Source organism: Barbatula barbatula (assembly GCF_947034865.1).
Source record: "Barbatula barbatula genome assembly, chromosome: 10".
NCBI classification, from domain to species: Eukaryota; Metazoa; Chordata; class Actinopteri; order Cypriniformes; family Nemacheilidae; genus Barbatula; species Barbatula barbatula.
The window spans coordinates 22235394-22250738 of record NC_136773.1 but is presented as its reverse complement, the minus strand read 5'-3'; the positions used below and the strand labels follow the sequence as shown (position 1 = coordinate 22250738).

The window sequence follows — 15345 nt, the reverse complement described above, 5'->3', positions numbered from 1 at the left end:
TCTCCCTTGATCTGTCTGTCTCTTGATATAAATATTTTGTATGTAATTGTGCAATTGTGAAACAGTAGTGCAAAAATCTATACATTTCAAAAGATGACAAATAGAAATAAAAATGTTTTCTTTCAGATGACCGGCTGTTGACTCGTAATGAGCAGATCATTCTGGGAGTTCTGCTCTCTGTGTTTTTGGTTTTGTTTCTGATTCTGATTATATATGGCTCTGTGAGGTACGGGATGGGATTTCGATAAATACTCAAACACTGTAAGATTTATCCCCACATAGCAACTAGACTCTCTAACCCCTCCAATCCCAGAATCCACCGCAGGCAGAAGGAAGGCGGGACGTACTCTCCACGTGAGGCTGAGATCTTTGAGACCAAGTTCAAGCTGGATCAGCTCATCTCTGTGGCCGACATGGAGCTCAAAGAAGAGAAGATTAACCGGTACAACCTGTGACATCATACACACATCACGGTTTTCTGTGTACACGATTCCTCACTCACTCACTTTCTCATCCACTCATACATTCACTAATTAATCCACTTTTATTTAGTCATTCTTCATTTTCTCACTTGATTTCACTAATTCACTCACTCACTCGTGTGTTCTCAGGTATTCCTCTTTCTTCTTTAGAAGAAAGGAGATTTTTGTCATCCAGTAAGTAAACCGTGTGATTGTCCCTGATGCATGACAATAATTCACATAGAGTCATTTCTATGTGTGTGTGTGCTGTTAGTAGTTGGTGTTGAGTCAGTTATTCACAATTGCGTTGGAATGTTTTTTATTGAACATACTACATTATCTACACGGCAGTAATACAGCGCTGTTCTGTTGCGTATTGTTGTTGTGTAGTTTTGCTTTGTGTGGTTCTGCTTGAAGAAACATCCTGTACTTTTAGGCTGGTATGTATTTTTTAAATGAGATCGGTGATTCTCAAACTGGGAGCCCCAAGATGGATCCGGGGGGACACCGATATCGTGATATTATATGAAATATAGAAACACATAATTAATTATAGGCCATTATATAAAAAAGCTGAAAAATTAAGACAACAAAACAAAACTTTTGATGTTCCAGCGTTGTATAACAGATTTTGTTTTTGGTTTAATTACAATTATAAATTTGACATATTAAGTATTTATTTGGGGGCGTAAAGGGGGCTGACAATGAAGTCAGAGATTATACATTTGAATTGGGGGGGTGCAAAGGGGGCTGACAACGATTTAGTTTGAGAAGTTTGAGATTATCAGTATTTATATTGGGGGGGCTGCAAAGGGGGCTGTCAACGATAAAGTTTGAGAAGTTTGAGATTATAAATATGTATGGGGCGGTGCAAAAGGGGTTGACAACGATTTAGTTTGAGAAGTTTGAGATTATCAGTATTTATATTGGGGGGGCTGCAAAGGGGGCAGTCAACGATAAAGTTTGAGAAGTTTGAGATTATAAATATGTATGGGGCGGTGCAAAAGGGGTTGACAACGATAAAGTTTGAGAAGTTTGAGATTATCAGTATGTATTTAGGGAAAGTGGTTTGACCAAAAAAAAAGTTTGAGAAGTTTGAGATTATCAGTATGTATTGGGGGGGCGCAGAGGGGGTTGACAACGAAAAAGGTTGAGAAGTTTGAGATTATAAATATGTATGGGGGGGTGCAAAAGGGGTTGACAACCGAAAAAATTTGAGAGATTTGAGATTATATGTATTTATATAGGGGGGGCTGCAAAGGGGGCTGACAACGAAAAAATTTGAGAACCACGGAATTCCAAGATCATGTTGGAATAAGATAATTGCTGAAAAATAGTGTAATGTTTCAGTTAATTCATCATAGTTCTAAAATGTTTTTTCTTCTGTGTATTGTTACAGGCTGCTGAGTTACAGGAAATCTCTCAGGTAAGTGAGAAAGACCCTTGTTGCTACCTGTGAATATACAAATCACATTTGTTAATGTTTCAGTTCTTAAGACAGCAACATCTGTTTGTATATCTGTAAAGTGTTTACCCATGAGCACCCTCTGAGAAAATCTGCTCTGTTTGTTTATGGTTTTGTGGGTATGTTTATGCACATTTACAGGCCAATCAGTAAGAAATCATTTCTTCAGCATGTGGAGAATCTTTGTGCCAATGACAACGCCAAGTTTCAGGAGGAGTTTGCTGTAAGCTTCAGTGTTTATTGTTGTTGTGTGTGGGTGGGTGCGAGAGAGAGAGAGAGAGAGAGAGAGCAGTAGAGAAGTGTGAAATAAGTTTTAGTGACACTTGATTTAAAATGGATGGGCAGAGTTATGTGTTCAAGACAGCATGATGGATGGATTACTTCCTAGTGTCTTTTATAAAAGATCATTTCCCGTTGTGTGTTACAGGAATTGCCAAAGTTTCTTCAGGATCTGGCCACATCAGATGCTGACCTGCCCTGGAATCGCTCCAAAAATCGCTTCACTAACATAAAACCCTGTACGACAGATTCCGGCCTCACTTACACACTTTTCATCAAATGTTGACATCATTTACTTACCTTTGCTTCAGTCTGATCCAGCAAGACCGTTCACAGAAGAAAAGCGCAATGTAAACAATCCTGATTAATGTATGCTGTCACCATCCTTTGGTCACAGGATTGGACAGTACATATTCATGTACACAGAAATACGCTTACATATACATTTAGTCAGTTTGCAGACGCTTTTATCCAAAGCGACTTACAAATGATGTCAGTGTCCTTTTCATGATGTCAGTGGAATATTCCTTTTACCATAAATACTAACAAAACATTTTTTCTCATGTTTGTTTCAGACAACAATAACCGAGTGAAGTTACTGTCTGAACCTGGAATGCCGGGATCTGACTTCATCAATGCCAGTTTTGTGTCTGTAAGAGCAGTAGAAAAGCAGGCACACATCACGATCTGTGATCTTTACACCACAGCTGAACGCTCATCTGATGTTTGTGTTCTTCTCTCAGGGTTATCTGTGTCCCAACGAGTTCATAGCCTCGCAGGGTCCACTGCCCAGTACAGTCGCAGACTTCTGGAGGATGATTTGGGAGACGGGGACCAAAACCATCGTCATGCTCACACAGTGCTTCGAGAAGGGCCGGGTATGTTTGTATTTTACAAAGACATGTAGTTCTTTAAAAAGACATTTATGTCCTGGGGCCTTAGTTTTTGGTATAAAAAAACGATTAATAAAATTGCTCAAAAGAAATAAATGAGACAGAGTTTGGAGGTGTAAAATTAATGTAGATTGTAGGGGTAAAATAATCTAGATTTGGGTAAATTTGATAAAAAAAGTTTGCGTTCATATTGGGATCTTTAATAATACTGGGCCCTATTTTCACGATCTCAGCGCACGGTTTGAAGCGCACGGTGCACTCAGGGCGTGTGTGACGAGGTGGTGAAATTTGAGACACAGAGTAAGTTCTATTCACGAATAAAGAGTCCGACTACGCCACCCTAGGAATTAATCCCAGGGAAAAATACTCAAACTATGAGCAAAGCACACAGGTTCAGTTCCCTCATGGAAGTAGACAAGAGACGCGAGTAATACAAAAATACAAATGTTTATTACTAGGAAAATCCTTTAAAATGTTAGATGGGACATTGAAACCCCACTTCAAATAAAACAAACAGAAACACATACAAACCAACTTGATATAGAGCAGCTGTAAAACAAATCTAAATACCAGCAGGGCTGAAGCTCCCAACGGCAGGAAGCACTGGGGAGTTCGATTCTACGGGACACACTTCCACACGACACTCACACCCGTGCAGTTTAATCACACTTTCACACACTCGAGTGTACACTGCACACGATAGGACCACCACCAGAAAGAGCAATCCACCCGTGGGACCTCAGCTCCTGCAAAATAATAAGAAACTATAACAATAAAGATGGCAGTGTTGACATTAATAGAGTCCAAATTAATAAATGGAAATAACAAACATAAAGAAAAACAATCCAGTTAGGAAGATCAATTGTTGGTCTACTACGAGACTTTAACTCAGTAGATGCTCACACACAAATAGGATTTCACAAACAGATGGTTGATCACAGATATCCCAAGCTATTAGCAATTTACTGCCCTTACAATAAGGAGCAGAGAGAAAAGCAAATAAATAAAACTAAACAAACCGTAATTCATGGAAATAAAAGTAACAAAACAAAAGAAAAAGGTTAAATAACAGAAACAACAGAAGGGAGCTAGCTCCGCTGCAAGCAGGAGGAGCTTAATAGTCCTTCCACACAAGGCAGAGATGTATGAAGCGGGATTATATGTATATATAACGCCCCGATTATAACCAAGCGAGCAGTCCCCTTTTGTTTACGATGATGGTCGCGTATACACTGGCCGTATAAACTGCAGCACTTTAATCGCAGCGTAAAATCACGGCATAGAACGAGAGGGAGAATCCTATAACAAACAAACGGAGATGTTACCCATTATAATACTATGACCACTCTTAGTCATAGTTACGTTAAAAACACTTACCATCAGGTTGTCAAGCTAGATAGCACACTTAACGGACACGGATTGGTCAGTCATGCCCACCGCGAACACAATAGGATACAGGGAATCACACCTATTTGATACCCGAAAAGCATGTTAAACCCACGCAACCATTTTCGCACTAGATCACAAGCTTTTAACCATAAATGTACCTGAGAGGTGAACAGTCATCAAACCAACTAAGCAGTATGCCGGGCAACACGGCACCAAAGCTGCACTGATTAATAAAAACAATTAAAAACTACGCACAACAACAATTCCAAGAATTATCACATAAAAACATAGCACGCTTACCTACAATCAGAGTCAACGCGATCAAAACAACGGGGAAATCGGACGTGACGCATACCAGGTAACAGCCAATCAGCCTTTAAATGGAAGGTACTACTCGCTGATAGGCTAACCCTGCTGTCAATCACCTAATCCCATTACATTCCACCACCAGTTTCTGCAACGTCGACCCGACGGTGAACCACACAGAATCCCACCTAGGAACTCTCAGTTCCAAGGGCGAAACAAGGTACCTACTGCACTACTCACTATAAGGGAAACTGAACCAGTACCCACTGCTCGAGGGAGATGGTACCTATTAGAGTGCTGACCTGCAGTTCTTCTACCAGTCCTTCTTGCCATCCCCTCGCCTACCTCCAGTGAATTTGTAGGTACTTCTGCCGGGGGTAAACCCACATCAAGCCCAGTACCCTCGGTTACCCTGAAGGTCTCCACAATTGGCCGGTCACCCGATATCTGAGGTGGGCCAGGAACAATGTCCTGTAGCCTCAACCCACCTCTGACTTGTGGTGTCTCTGACACAAAGACAAATAAATCCTCATCACATCCCTCTTCCAGAGACGACACAGATTCAGCCACTGGACTATCAGACAATCCAATCGGCAGATCCTGATGGATCTGAGCCTTGAGCAAAGATCGATGCACATGCTTTACTTTTCCCAGATCTGTAATGGGAGCAATGGTATATACCGCCCCACCGTCCTTAGGTGCTCTCATTACCTTGTACACCACTGAATTCCACAGGTCCTGGATTTTACATCTACCCCTCACACTATGATTGCGGAGGTACACCAGCTGACCCTCCTTCAGTGGTGCTTCCTTCACCCGCCGGTCATGCCGGGCCTTTCGCCGATCGGCTGCATCACCCAACCGTTCACGAGCACCCTCAAACGCAACCTGCAACCGATCCTGCTGCTCTAGAATCCACCTATTAACCCCCCCAGCTAATGGCTCTTGGACTCTGCCAAGTAAGAAATCAACAGGAAGTCTGGGCTCCTGTCCAAACATTAGAAAAAAAGGAGATTCCCCGGTTGCCTGATGAGGAGTAGTGTTATACGCAAAAAGTACCTGAGGAAGGCAAAGTGGCCAATCACCCTTTTGGGAGGGCGGCAAAGTGCGCAATAGATTATGCAATGTTCTGTTAAAACGCTCACACTGGCCATTTCCAGCGGGGTGATAAGGGGTGGTACGTGATTTCTCGACTCCATACAGAGAACAAAGCTGTTGAATTAGGACGGATTCAAAGTTCCGGCCTTGGTCGGAGTGGATGCGCCCTGGCACGCCGAATTTACAAAACCACTCCACTACAAGAACCTGAGCAACAGTCTCTGCTCGTTGATCTTTAGTGGGGATTGCCAAGGTATATTTGGTGAAAATATCGGTCATGACCAGCACGTTCTCAAGGCCAGACCTCGAGAGCTCCAACACTGTAAAATCCAAGGCCACAATGTCGTTCGGCCGTGCAGCCAACAAGTGCCCCATAAAACTACTAGGGGCCGTGGGGACACCTTTAGCACACTGGCACCGCTCACACTCATGACACCAGCGGTCGATATCTGCAGACATACCAGGCCAGTAGCATCGCTGGCGCACTAGCTGGAATGTACGCTCGACCCCCTGGTGCCCATGCTGTTGGTGAAGCTGGGTTAAGACATAGTGTTTCAGATCTGCCGGCAATAACACCTGAAGGATTTCCTCTCCCCCATCTGAGCGACACACACGCCGGTAGAGCACACCATCAGTCTCCACTAGGCGGTCCCATTGCCGGAGCAGAACAATGGCAGACCTGGAGAGTTTCTTGCGCTCTTCAGGAGTCGGGGGCAACTTACGCCTCCAAAACTCCAACAACTCTCCTATGACTGGGTCTGCTACCTGCTGAGCACCCATGTCGCCATTTGAAGCATCAGGAAATGAGGTCACCTGATTGACCAAGGCCACAAATCCACCTTGGGAAGCTCGCTGCAATGCCACTGGAACGGCCATACCGGAACACAACTGGGGCACTTCACCTGTACCTGAAAAGTTTTGACGTGACAAGGCGTCAGCATTGCGGTTGCTTCTCCCTGACCTATACTTGATCTCGAAATCAAATGAAGCCAATTGAGAAGCCCAGCGTTGCTCCATGGCACCCAGTTTTGCAGAAGTCAGGTAACTAAGGGGGTTGTTATCAGTAAACACCACAGATTTCTGGCCCAGCAAGTACTCTCTAAACTTTTCAGTCATGGCCCACTTGAGAGCCAAGAACTCCAGTTTCATGGAGCTATAGTTAGATGTATTGCGCTCAGTGGGCCTAAGACTGCGGCTGCCATACGCTATAGGGCGCACCTTGCCTTCTTGCTCCTGTGAAAGGACTGCCCCGAGGCCTTCATGACTGGCATCTACCTCTAAAATGAAAGGTAATGAAAAGTCAGCGTAGGCAAGCACTGGGGCTGTGGTTAATTTACCTTTCAACTCCTCAAAGCCACACTGACATTCCGAGGACCAAGCTTCAGTAAACTCCCGACCTCCCTGTTTCGGGCGCTTTGGGCTTGACAGCCGTGCCACCAACCTGTGAAGGGGGGCAGCCAGCTTGGCAAACCCCTCTACATACCGTCGATAATAGCTAGCAAATCCCAAGAAAGAGCGCAATTCTGTAACACTGGTGGGACAAGGCCATTGTGCAACTACCTCCACCTTACCGGGGTCAGTAGACACTCCCTCTGAAGAAATGACATGCCCCAAATAATGCACTCTCTTTTGGAAAAAAGCACACTTTGATAGTTTGACCTTCAAACCTTCTGTCTGCAAGCGGCTCAGGACAACCTCCATCCGAGCAAGATGTTGATCCACCGAGGAGGAAAAGACAATAATATCATCGAGGTATAAAAGGAGGGACTGGCACTGCTGCTCACCAAATAACCGCTCCATCAATCGTTGGAAGGTGCTTGGGGCATTGCACAACCCAAATGGCATCCTATTCCACTCAAATAGGCCGAAAGGTGTGCAAAAAGCAGTTTTAGATTTATCGACCTCAGCTACAGGTACCTGATTGTACCCGCTGGCCAGGTCCATGGTAGAAAACCAACGGGCCCCAGCCAGCGAGTCCAAAGTCTCCTCAATACGTGGTAGAGGGAACGCATCCTTCCTAGTCTTTGAATTTAAGCGACGGTAGTCCACACACATGCGCAGACTACCATCCTTCTTTTTAACAAGGACAATAGGCGAAGCATAGGGACTGCAGCTCTCTCGAATTACCTGAGTTTCCAACAATTGATTGATATGTGCCTTTACCACCTCATACTCTGATGGAGGGATTCGCCGGAACCGCTGCCTAACAGGGATGTCATCCAACAAGGGGATTTCATGGGATATCCGATTAGTACATCCCAAATCCCCATCGTTCATAGAGAACACAGGCAAATACTTCTCCAGTAATGCCCTGACCTTAACCTGTTCTTCTTCAGATAACACAGATAAATCAAGCATCGCTATCTTCTCCTGTATGGTAGAGGGGGCCTGCACAACCTGTGTATTGACCTTGGCCGTAACGGTCTTAACTTCTGTGACCTCTGGTGGCAAACTTATCACATCAACTTTATTCACTGTGCCAATAACAGTGCTAGCGTACAGCACTACATCGACCGTGCCCACGTTAACTATGGGCACATAGACTGTACCACGGTCTACCCTTAAAAGAGAAGGAGATGCCAGCAAGCCCGCTGGTAGACCAGAAACTGGTGGTTCAAACAGTACTGTAACGCTCGAATATGTCATCGAGCAGGTTGCAGCAACAAATGTCATTGTGCCACCTGAGATGCGACACGCCCTACGTCCCCGCACTTTGACTCGTCCCCCACAATCTGAAACAGACTGGCCGTCAACCTGATGGCAATGTTGTAAAGCCTGAAAAACAGAGTGAGGGGCCTGTGACACGACTGGTAGGTCGAAGAGAGCTGTGCCATGCTGGCCAAAGAGCTCCTGGTAGCAGCGTCCCAGGATGTTCATGCCCAAAACCCCAGGAACATCTGCACATATACCACCAGGGGGATCTCTGACCACCAGCACACCACAACTTAAAACTACTCGCCCACAGAGCTCCACGTCTAATTCCAAATAGCCGACATAGGGAATTGAAAGGCCATTGGCTGCTCGAAGCTGTAACCAATGGCATGCTCTAAGCTGTTCCTGACCCCACAACCCAAAATTAGTCACAAACCAACTTTCAGTAATGGTGGACACCATGGAACCGGTGTCCACCAGGCAGGGTACCTTAACCCCACCCATCAATACAACAAGCTGTGGGCAAGACGACATAAAACGTGACATAAAATCAGAACCAGATACATTTTTGGAGCCTACCCTTTTCCCAACCAAATTTTGGCCCTGCAACTCGGTGGGAACTAGTTTTCCGGCGGCTGTACGGATAATGGCTGTCCACCTCTCATTAAAGCAGAAGTCACACGGGCTGATGGTGGAACGGATATCCGCACCCCATCGCAATCACTGGCAAAATGGCCAGGTTGCTGACACCTTCTGCAAATTAAATTAGCCCTAAATGGTCGCGAACGTGGCTGGGGATTCTGCAGCTGAGCCATACCTTGGGTTAACTGATTCAGTTGTTGTTGCTGCTTTCTAAGCATTTCCCGTAGTTCACTCATTTCTGATGTTGCTGAACCACTATTTCCATGCTGATGTCCCTGCACCCCATATTGAATGCCATAAGCGGATGGAACAGACTGACTTCGACTACGCACCCCACCCGGCATGCCTTCTCTTTCCCAACGAAGAGCTTCACTGCGAATGTCGAACAAAGTGGCAGTGGGCTGGCGACGCACCAATTGCTTAAGTTCACGTCGAAGAGCGCAATCATTAACATATTCAACGAACTGATCTCTTAGCAAAATTTCGGCGTTAGGCATACCATGGGGTGACTGACTTTTAACTTTATCCAGAAGACTCATCAGGGCCAAGGAGAACTCCACCAAGGTCTCCCCGTCCAGTTGTCTTCTGGAAAAGAATGACTCCTGAAGTGCTACATAAGACTTATTGCAACCATATAATTCACATAATACTTTAATAATTTCATCCGGATCCTCCCTCTCGTTCCTCGACCGATAACGAATTTCTTCCCTCGCCTCACCCTCCAGATGATCAAACAAGAAAAATGCCTGATCAGCTGTAGACAGATGGCGAAGCCGCATACAGGCCTGGGCCTCCTCCACCCACTCATTGATGCCAATACCCGACCGGCCACTAAATTTTGGGCACCTACGATCGCGAGGAACGAAAACAAACCGCTCCGATGTTGAAACACCAGCACCAATACGTGGGGGATCTGCACCGACAGGAATAGTAACACTAGATGGACCCGGCTGTGCAACAGACACTGGCTCTTGCCGCAGCCTTTCGTTATCAGCTTTTAATTGAGCTACTAAATCCCTTAACTCGTTCAATTCATCCTCCATTTCTGTAACTGCACAAGCACTTACCACAAATAGAGATTAAAGTTAACTTGTGCCGATCCACCACAGAGCAACTGTTACTGTCTGGTTCCTACCAGAGAACAAAGAAAGAAAGAAAAACAACAAACACAAAATACCCACGTCTCTGTACTACACCAGAGGGGATCCTGCCGACTACGCCAGAATGTGACGAGGTGGTGAAATTTGAGACACAGAGTAAGTTCTATTCACGAATAAAGAGTCCGACTACGCCACCCTAGGAATTAATCCCAGGGAAAAATACTCAAACTATGAGCAAAGCACACAGGTTCAGTTCCCTCATGGAAGTAGACAAGAGACGCGAGTAATACAAAAATACAAATGTTTATTACTAGGAAAATCCTTTAAAATGTTAGATGGGACATTGAAACCCCACTTCAAATAAAACAAACAGAAACACATACAAACCAACTTGATATAGAGCAGCTGTAAAACAAATCTAAATACCAGCAGGGCTGAAGCTCCCAACGGCAGGAAGCACTGGGGAGTTCGATTCTACGGGACACACTTCCACACGACACTCACACCCGTGCAGTTTAATCACACTTTCACACACTCGAGTGTACACTGCACACGATAGGACCACCACCAGAAAGAGCAATCCACCCGTGGGACCTCAGCTCCTGCAAAATAATAAGAAACTATAACAATAAAGATGGCAGTGTTGACATTAATAGAGTCCAAATTAATAAATGGAAATAACAAACATAAAGAAAAACAATCCAGTTAGGAAGATCAATTGTTGGTCTACTACGAGACTTTAACTCAGTAGATGCTCACACACAAATAGGATTTCACAAACAGATGGTTGATCACAGATATCCCAAGCTATTAGCAATTTACTGCCCTTACAATAAGGAGCAGAGAGAAAAGCAAATAAATAAAACTAAACAAACCGTAATTCATGGAAATAAAAGTAACAAAACAAAAGAAAAAGGTTAAATAACAGAAACAACAGAAGGGAGCTAGCTCCGCTGCAAGCAGGAGGAGCTTAATAGTCCTTCCACACAAGGCAGAGATGTATGAAGCGGGATTATATGTATATATAACGCCCCGATTATAACCAAGCGAGCAGTCCCCTTTTGTTTACGATGATGGTCGCGTATACACTGGCCGTATAAACTGCAGCACTTTAATCGCAGCGTAAAATCACGGCATAGAACGAGAGGGAGAATCCTATAACAAACAAACGGAGATGTTACCCATTATAATACTATGACCACTCTTAGTCATAGTTACGTTAAAAACACTTACCATCAGGTTGTCAAGCTAGATAGCACACTTAACGGACACGGATTGGTCAGTCATGCCCACCGCGAACACAATAGGATACAGGGAATCACACCTATTTGATACCCGAAAAGCATGTTAAACCCACGCAACCATTTTCGCACTAGATCACAAGCTTTTAACCATAAATGTACCTGAGAGGTGAACAGTCATCAAACCAACTAAGCAGTATGCCGGGCAACACGGCACCAAAGCTGCACTGATTAATAAAAACAATTAAAAACTACGCACAACAACAATTCCAAGAATTATCACATAAAAACATAGCACGCTTACCTACAATCAGAGTCAACGCGATCAAAACAACGGGGAAATCGGACGTGACGCATACCAGGTAACAGCCAATCAGCCTTTAAATGGAAGGTACTACTCGCTGATAGGCTAACCCTGCTGTCAATCACCTAATCCCATTACACGTGTATGAATCCACTTTTGCTAGTCTACATGGGTTGTCCCAAATCTCTTAATAAGTAATGGGTGTTTTTTGGGCGTATAGTGACATAAACTTATCAGAGTGTCATCTTCCATTCACTTTAGACTTTACACCAGGTGTGACTTGGTCTATGGCGCGGTCTATTTAAAGTCCCCCAACAATCCGCCTAACCACACCTCTTTTTATACCAACAAGCCTATTGGCACACAAATGAGCGCAAATGCATTAGCCATTTAAAAAACAAGGCTGCACAGGACCGGAAAAAAGTAGATCTGCGTCGGGCTGAAGCAAGCAAAAACACTTGCGCTGGGTGTACCATAGGGCCCTCTGACTTTTGATTGCAGACTTGACAGTTTGAGACATTGTTGTAATTTCTTCTGATACTCGAATAGAGACATTTGTGAGATTTCTGACTCTTTTCTGGACGTAAACAAAAGTTCGCTCTCCTTTTAATCTCATTGGCTTCCAGGAGATCCTGAGATATTAAAGAGATCTCATCTGTGATTCTTGCCTTCTAATGGGAAACTTTACCTTCTTAAAATCTCGCATAACAGAACAGTTCTATCACTTTCAAAATCTGTTAGAAAAGTATGTTTGTAATTGGATTGGACGTTTCAGATTCGCTGTCATCAGTATTGGCCGGAGGACAATAAACCCGTCACTGTGTTTGCTGACATCATAATCACTAAACTCACAGAGGAGGTGCGACCTGATTGGACGGTTCGATCACTGAAAGTGGAGAGGGTAACACAATTGAATAAATTGACTGTTTCTAGCATCTTGCATACTAATACTTATGAACACAAATGACAGACTGATTGATGCTCTCTCTCTCCAGCATGGTCACTACATGATTGTCCATCACTTCAACTACACATCGTGGCCCGAACACGGCGTTCCGGAGTCCAGCTCCCCTCTGATCCAGTTTGTCAAAGCAGTCCGTTCCAGCAGAAACCATGATAACACAACCATAGTTGTGCACTGCAGGTACACCAGACGCTAGTGTCACTCAAAACAGGGACACGAGCTGCCCATAGTACATAAAACAGTATGTATGAAGCTCAGCTGTACAGCATGTGTTTGTAATGTGTGTACAGCGCTGGTGTGGGCAGGACGGGTGTGTTTATAGCTCTGGATCACCTCATTCAGCACGTGAGGGATCACGACTTTGTGGATATTTACGGTCTGGTTGCGGAGCTGCGCAGTGAGAGAATGTGCATGGTGCAAAACCTGGTAAAGCCTTCAACTTATTTTCCTCTTTATAAGGCAGATGCACAGTAGCGGTTGTGTGCGCTGATGTTGTTGTGTTCCTCTTGTACAGGCTCAGTATATGTTTCTGCATCAAAGCACGATGGACCTGCTGATGGCTAAAGGAAACAGTCAGTCCATTTGGTTTGTCAACTACTCCGCTCTGGACAAGATGGATTCGTTGGACGCCATGGAAGGTATATCTTCCACAGTACAGTCCTGTTTTAGTAGCTTCTCAGGGTATCGAGAATGGCGCTAGCAATATGCCAAGGTCATGGGTTCGACCCCAGGGATTGCACATACTCCAATACGAATGGATAAAAGAGTCTGCCTAATCCATAAATGTAAATTTCGAATATAAGTACAAGATTTCATTCCTAAGCTAATAATGTCCTCGCATTCGGACACGGTTGGTTTCTATGGCAACGCTCGCGATGCTGAAATTAGTCCATGTGTTTCCTCGGTGTTGATATTTAATTGCTTCATTAAATCGCAGCACGACTGCAGTAAGACTTCTTCTGACTCTGATCATGTGAGAATGCATAAAGATTCTGTTTGATCTTCTCAGGTGATGTTGAACTTGAATGGGAGGAGACAACAATGTAACGTAAGGAAGCTCGTTTCCTGTCAGCCGTTCGTCTTTGTCTGATGGTTGTGAGGAGAACCTCATGAAAGCCCCCCACAGACGCTGGGGCTCGAGACCTCGGGGCCAAACAAAGAACATAAGAGGAGTGTAATGCTCTAATTCAGAAACAAACACACATTTCCTTCCCTAATCCGATCTCCGCTTCACACTCTTCTTTATGTCTAGCAGACAGTCTCATCCATCAAAGGTTTTTCAAAGTTCTTCCATCATCTGTAATCCTTTTATTTCAACCTACGATATGTGATAACCTCCTACGTATGGAATCAAAGCAGAAGAGACACCAACGTATTTGCTTTTAAAGAACGTGAGGGTTTCGAGCTGTTAATGTTAAGAGCTGGATGTTTGATGGCATATAGGAAGGAACCGTAAGGAATTTCGTTTTCCATTTCTATGAAGAATGAATGGTTGGGAAAGAATTATGACTGTTTTATTGTTGTTCTCATTGTTTGTTGTGAAATGATAAGATCATTTCATGTTTTTTTAAATAGTCATTCACACTTAACACTGTGAGTGTAAGAACTGTTCACATATTGTGTGATGTTGTGTTCACTGTGAGCAAACAGCATTAATTCTTTGTAAATGTTTCTTTGTCTTTTTCACACGTAAGAGATTTTGTTTTAGGCTTGGAAGTGTGAGGTTTGAAATCCATCAGGAGTAATGCCCTGTCATTTATATTTGACCGCTGGATGATCTGTCAGAGACTTTGAAATGAACATGTTTTGCTCGGGCAGAATAAGATACAGATGTACATTCTAAATAATTTCTTGATAAATCTTTTAGTTGTCTTTTCTTGCTTTATTCACTCGGTTACACTGTGAGGTACTAACATTTGTGGCCTCGCAAACAAATGACTTTGCTTTATCATAAATTATCAAGCCAAACTGTGTCAGGAGATGACAGACTTTTTGTTGTGTGTATATTTGTGTTTTGAAATATATTGCTTTTCTTCCAAAGACTCTCGCAGGTGTTTTTCGAGTACAGTTCAGCAGCGAATGACAAGGTAGCACAAATAATGATATTCATAAATAATTTATTCATTATAAAAAAATTGCTTTACAGACAAACTGCAACAGCCCTTTAACAACATTAGGTAGCTGCGCATTAGTATTATATTATGGAAATAAACTGATGTGTGGCTGTTGTTGCAAACAGAAAAAATCATTTATCTTTGGATGAGATCGTTAATTATTTCGTGTTTAAAGTTCATATTTTGTTTAACGTTGACGTTTGAAGTTTCTATTTAAATAGTTTGAGTGGCAGGTCATATTTATTCATGTAAATAAATGCTAATGTTTATAATTAGGCTTATTCTCATTAGTTAGGCAACACTCAAATGTCAAGTTTAATCAATGTGCTGGCACCATAAAAGCATAATGGATCCAGTTCACAGTATAAGACATTTATCCAAACAATGACTTTACTCTTACTGTAACATTACCGAGTACATCATAATAACAGACAACA

At 43.5% G+C, this 15345-nt stretch overlaps 1 protein-coding gene across 1 annotated transcript in view; it reads left to right on the top strand.

The window, feature by feature from the left end:
• ptprq (protein tyrosine phosphatase receptor type Q) overlaps window positions 1-14876 on the top strand; it is a gene marked incomplete at its 5' end in the record, with an annotated part of 49527 nt that extends 34651 nt beyond the window's left edge. The window contains 12 exons of the mRNA XM_079466011.1: window positions 127-226; window positions 314-442; window positions 1861-1887; window positions 2068-2149; window positions 2354-2444; window positions 2781-2857; window positions 2949-3083; window positions 12606-12731; window positions 12826-12974; window positions 13085-13220; window positions 13309-13432; window positions 13804-14876. Coding sequence (XP_079322137.1) covers window positions 127-226; window positions 314-442; window positions 1861-1887; window positions 2068-2149; window positions 2354-2444; window positions 2781-2857; window positions 2949-3083; window positions 12606-12731; window positions 12826-12974; window positions 13085-13220; window positions 13309-13432; window positions 13804-13841 — 1214 coding nt within the window. The 3' untranslated portion in view covers window positions 13842-14876. The remainder of the gene's footprint in view (window positions 1-126; window positions 227-313; window positions 443-1860; window positions 1888-2067; window positions 2150-2353; window positions 2445-2780; window positions 2858-2948; window positions 3084-12605; window positions 12732-12825; window positions 12975-13084; window positions 13221-13308; window positions 13433-13803) is intronic.
• Between the last annotated feature and the right edge of the window lie 469 nt (window positions 14877-15345).